Below are 5,218 nucleotides of genomic sequence, written 5' to 3' on the forward strand. Positions count from 1 at the left end.
AGAATGAAGGGAGTAGAGCTAAGACGGGGAGAGAAAGAGAAAATCCCCGTGATCGCGTTTGAGTTGCTGGATCCAGCCATACTGAAGCTGAGGAGATGCTTCTAGGTTTCTCAGACCTTGCCTTTTTTTTTTTTTTTTTTTTTTTCATAAACTGCTCTGACTTGGGTTTCTGCCACTTACAACCAAGAGTCCTGCCTACTCTGCCATCAATATCACTGACCTTCTCCTCAGGGGCCAGGGCCAAGCTTCCAAGGACCAGAAGAAATTGGGGGTTGGGCAGTCATGGGGGTTGGGCAGTCATGTGTTTACACTGCAGAGAAGGAAACGAAGAACTCGGAGAAGGCAGGCAGAAGCAAAGCCAGGCAGAGATCCTCCGATTCAGCTCCCAATTCTCGGTAAGAAACGAGACTCCCTTCCAAGTGCGGCAGCTGCTCTTCCGTGTCCCGCGGGTCTTCCCGGCAGCCCCTGCAAACCTCACGCCTTCCTCTACTCCCCTGGCCCAGAAAGTGTCCACTCACCTGCTGCATCAGCCTCTCTGCCACTCTGGGGTCACTGAGGTCTTCCGGGGAGGCCACACTCAGCCGCAGGAGGAGGAAACCTACATTTTCACCTGCAAATGGAGAACAGTAAGATGAAAATCAGGGCTGGGGGCGGTGGCTCACGCCTGTAATCCCAGCACTTTGGGAGGGCGAGGCAGGTGGGTCACCTGAGGTCAGGAGTTCGAGACCAGCCTGGCCAGCATGGTGAAACCCTGTCTCTACTAAAAATACAAAAATCAGCTGGGCGTGGTGGCTCACGCCTGTCATTCCAGCTACTCAGGAGGCTGAAGTGGGAGGATCACCTGAGCCCTGGAGGTGGAGGTTGCAGTGAGTCAAGATCACGCCACTGCACTCCAGACGGGGTGACAGAGTGAGACTCCATCTCAAAAAAAAAAAAAAGGTCCTGTTTACTGCAGCGCTGTTTGTCTTAATGAAATACTAGAAACAACCTAAGAGTCCATCCATGCAGAACTGGCTAAACAAGTGATGGTAAAACAAAACAGAACGAAGAAAGAATAGCTTTCTGAAGGACAGGGAAGCAGGGAGGAGCTGATCAAGGGGGTGACATTTCAGTTATGCAAGATGAGTGAGTTCCAGCGACCTGCTGTACCGCACCGTGGGTAACACTGTATCACAGCATCTCAGAGCACAGATCTCATGGTAAGTGTTCAAACGACAATAAACACAATTTTATCACTGGTCAGTAAAACTAAGGCAATAAGCTTGGGCGCGGTGGCTCACCCCTGTAACTGTCTCTTATACACATCTAGATGTGTATAAGAGACAGGCGACCTGCTGTACCGCACCGTGGGTAACACTGTATCGCAGCATCTCAGAGCACAGATCTCATGGTAAGTGTTCAAACCACAATAAACACAATTTTATTCACTGGTCAGTAAAACTAAGGCAATAAGCTTGGGCGCGGTGGCTCACCCCTGTAATCCCAGCACTTTGGGAGCCCGAGGCGGGCGGATCACCTGAGGTCAGGAGTTCAAGACCAGCCTGGCCAATATGGTGAAACCCCATCTCTACTAAAAATACAAAAATTAGTTGGTATGGTGGCACACGCCTGTAATCCCAGCTACTCAGGAGGCTGAGGCAGGAGAATCGCTTGAACCCGGGAGGCAGAGATTGCGGTGAGCCGAGATTGCACCATTGCACTCCAGCCTGGGCAACAAGAGCAAAACTCTGTCTCAAAAAAAGAAAAGAAAAGAAACAATCCCACAGGTTACACGTGTGAAGAGAACTGGCTGGGGGTACAGCCGGGGAGGAAGACATTTTATGATGTACCTTTTTATGCTAATCAGCCAATAATAAAGAAAGGTATTTTTCTTTCCAGGGCAGTTTAGCTACCATCTTTAACCCTGTCAGATGCGGTCGTGTTACCCACCTCCTAAGGCTGTTTTGAAGGTTAAATAGAGGAGATAACATACACAAAGCTGGTGGCACTGCCTGGCATCACACTGCCTGGCATCACACTGCCTGGCATCAGAGAGAACGTCCAGCGGGGGCCAACGCTTACTGGCTTACTGGGTGTGAAACATGTTTATATCACCCCTTTCTACAATACAAAAGATATTCAATAATATCCTTATTTATTGAGTGGCTGTGATTAATGTTTGTATTCCCACCTCCCCCAGAAAGGTGGGAGCAAGCTGTGGATACACAGAGATGAGGCCCAAGGGCAGAGTGACAGCAAGTGGAGGTGGAGGCTACAGGCTGGCCAGAAGCTGGACTGGCCAAGCAGCCTCTGACAATGAACTCTCCCCTGAGAAGTCCCTGTTTGTTGCCTCAGAGATGTAGCTTTAAACTCCCAAGCCTTTGCTGTATTTGTTTGTTTGTTTGTTTATTTTTGAGATGGAGTTTCACTCTCGTCACCCAGGCTGGAGTGCAGCAGCGTGATCTCGGCTCACTTCAACCTCCACCTCCCGGGTTCAAGCTATTCTCCTGCCTCAGTCTCCCGAGTAGCTGGTATTACAGGCGTGCGCCACCACGCCCGGTTCATTTTCAAATTTTTAGTAGAGACGGGGTTTCACTATGTTGGCCAGGCCGGTCTTAAACTCCTAACCTCAAGTGATTTACCCTCCTCGGCCTCCCAAAGTGCTGGCGTTACAGGTGTGAGCCACCGCTCCCGGCCTGTGTTCATTTATTTTAAGTCACTATCTATGGCATAAATCCCAGGAAATGCATCCAGCGTGCCCCACTTTCATGGGGTCCCAGCCCGTCAGAGAGCAGCAGCTTGGGCCTGATGCCTGCACGCTGCTCCTCTGTGTGGCTATGGCTGGAATAGAAGCTTCCAGAGCTGCTCAACAGTGAACTTCATAGAAGGTCAGAGCTGAACAGGACTTCGGTGCCCATCCCAACCCTCTCCAACTACAGGTGGGGAAACTGAGGCCCGGAGAGGGAGAGGGACTTGCCCAAGGTCACTCGGGTTGTTAGAGGCAGAGTTGAGACTGAAAACCGTTTCTCCAGACTTCCATCTCCACCTCTTTCCATACACAACCCTCCATCTGCCTTTTCCTGATTTCGCCAAGAACCTCTAGAAGATCACGAAGCGGCAACATCAGGGGCAGGCTCCAAATAGGCTCCAGATCCTTCCTTCCTCTCCACTCCTCAAGCGCGGAGACGTCCTGGAAACTCCGCATCCCAAATCGCCAAAGATCACCAGCAGGAGCCACTTACCTGCACTCACGTCTGTGGTCGGCCTCGTCCGAGCAGTGGTGGGCGTGGCTGTTGGGGGCTTCATCGGGGTCTTCGCTGAGGCTGTGGTCTTGGCTAAGGTGCTGTTCGTCCCTCGGCTGCTGTTGGCTGTAGTCGGAGGGACAGAAGGAAGACGGTCCCTGCTGGTGGGGAAGGGCCCCTTGGTTGTGACGTCTGCAGTCGGTGTCTCTGAAGGGGTGAAGTTCTTGATAATGGCTTCTGAGGGGCTGTAGGAGGAAGCACAGCCCCCAGCAAAGGAAGCTGTTTTGCCCACTGTTGACCCGGCCTCTGTGGAGACGAGAGCTGCTCCTGAGACTTTGACGCAACTTGGTGTCTCCACAGAGAGGGCTGAGGTTTCTTCCAGGGGATTCCCGCTACCTGTGGCCAGAGTTCCACGGAGGGTCGTGGCCCTAGGTGCTGTCACTTCTCTTTCTGTGGTGCTGTTGGTGGGGAGTGGGGTCCCAACCGTGGCATCAGGTGCGGTTGACTCTGTGGTGCCGGCTGTGGACAGGGTCTCGGCAGAGGCTGTGGCCTCGGTGCTGTGTGGTTTTGCATCAGTGGAGTCAAGCAGAGCTGGTGGACTGGAGGTGGGCGAGGCCTTCATCCCTTCCGTGGGGATGTGATCTGTGTCTGAGGCCCCAGGGATGCTGAAAGTCCCTGTTTCTGTTTCTGTGATGCTGCAATTGATAACCTCGATGGGGGTGACGGTCACCAGGGCTTCAGCGAGGAGAGCGACGTCAGATCCCAGGGACCATGACGGGGTGATGGCTGGATGGGGGCCGTCGGAAGAGGCGCTGCTGTCTGAGGCCAGGCCCTTAGCTTCTGTGGAGGTGTGAGCCGATGTCGATATGTCCGTTGTGCGTGTCTTTGCCTCTTCAGAGCTATCATCGGTGTGAAGGGTGTCAAAGACGGCTTCCTTGGGATCACTGCCTGTGACGGTCTCAGCTGTGGTCATTCCAGGTCCCTCGGGGCGGCCAGTGGCGGCAGATGTCTCCGCAGAGGTGGCGATCAGCACCGTGCGGTCGGGAGGTGTTTCTGTGGAAGTCCTGGTCTCTGCTTCTGGAATGGGGCCGGCTGGGGTTGAGGACCTACAGGAGGTCTCAGCACTCAGAGTTCGAGTTTCCAGAGCCGCGTGGCCTGGTGCTGGAGTCAGAGCGGCGTGGCCTGGTGCTGGAGTCAGAGCGGGCACTTCTGTGTCATCCATTGTCATCGCAGCGTCTGCTCTGCGGCTGCTGGGGCCTGTGTTGGTTAAGATTGACTTGGTGAGCCTGGGTTCCAGTGGACTTCACGCAAGCGATTTCGTTTACACCCTGGGCACTTCTGGGAGGAGGGTGGGGAGGGGAAGTGCTGTTACCTCCTTTTTCTTCTACATAAGCGAACAAGAAGGAGGCAGTCCTGGGAAGCCCAGGCCCGTGTGGCAGCCACAGAGCTGGGGTTGCCATGACTGGCGTCCTCTGAAGCCCTGACAACTCACTAGGGGCCAGCAAGCCCCGGGATCTGCTGGCTCTCGGCCTGCGTCTTTAACAGGGGATGAGTGGGGCCAGCGTCCACCTTCCAGGGTGAGCCAAGAAGGCAGAGCAGCGTCCAGGACTCGCAGAGCTTTCTGAACCTGTGTCCCCTTCCCCGGCCACGTTTCTCATCCAACACATACCTCCCCACGGAAGTCAAAACCCTTCAGAGATGAGAAAGGCCTTTCGGGGTGGCTGGGTGGACCGAAGGGAGGAGCCTCCAGAGACAGGGTGGGCAGTGCTGCTGCCAAAGCGAGGGGGCCGGCAGAGTCCTTGGGGCTCCGGCAAGGGAAACAGGGCGCCCCACCCTGCCAAGGCCCCTCCTGAATGAGGCTGAGAACTGCACGGTTGGAGCTCGGGAACCACAGAAACTGTGGCCAGGCATTTTCCACAGGACACAGGGAGCCAGCTCAGGCAAAACCTAGCCTTTCAGAGAGCGGCTGCTGGCACTTCTGCCTAGAGCAGAGGCCT

General features: G+C 54.5%; 1 protein-coding gene across 1 annotated transcript in view; it reads right to left on the reverse strand.

Annotated features, from left to right (window-relative positions):
- Nucleotides 1–5,218, reverse strand: part of MUC20 (mucin 20, cell surface associated) — a 15,077-nt gene that overhangs the window by 6,178 nt on the left and 3,681 nt on the right. The window contains exons 2-3 of the mRNA XM_011978709.1: nucleotides 3,222–4,478; nucleotides 519–610 (exon numbers count right to left, since the gene is read on the reverse strand). Of these exons, the coding sequence (XP_011834099.1) occupies nucleotides 519–610; nucleotides 3,222–4,478 (1,349 nt within the window). The remainder of the gene's footprint in view (nucleotides 1–518; nucleotides 611–3,221; nucleotides 4,479–5,218) is intronic.

Source organism: Mandrillus leucophaeus, unplaced genomic scaffold (assembly GCF_000951045.1).
Source record: "Mandrillus leucophaeus isolate KB7577 unplaced genomic scaffold, Mleu.le_1.0 Scaffold199, whole genome shotgun sequence".
Classification (NCBI taxonomy): Eukaryota; Metazoa; Chordata; class Mammalia; order Primates; family Cercopithecidae; genus Mandrillus; species Mandrillus leucophaeus.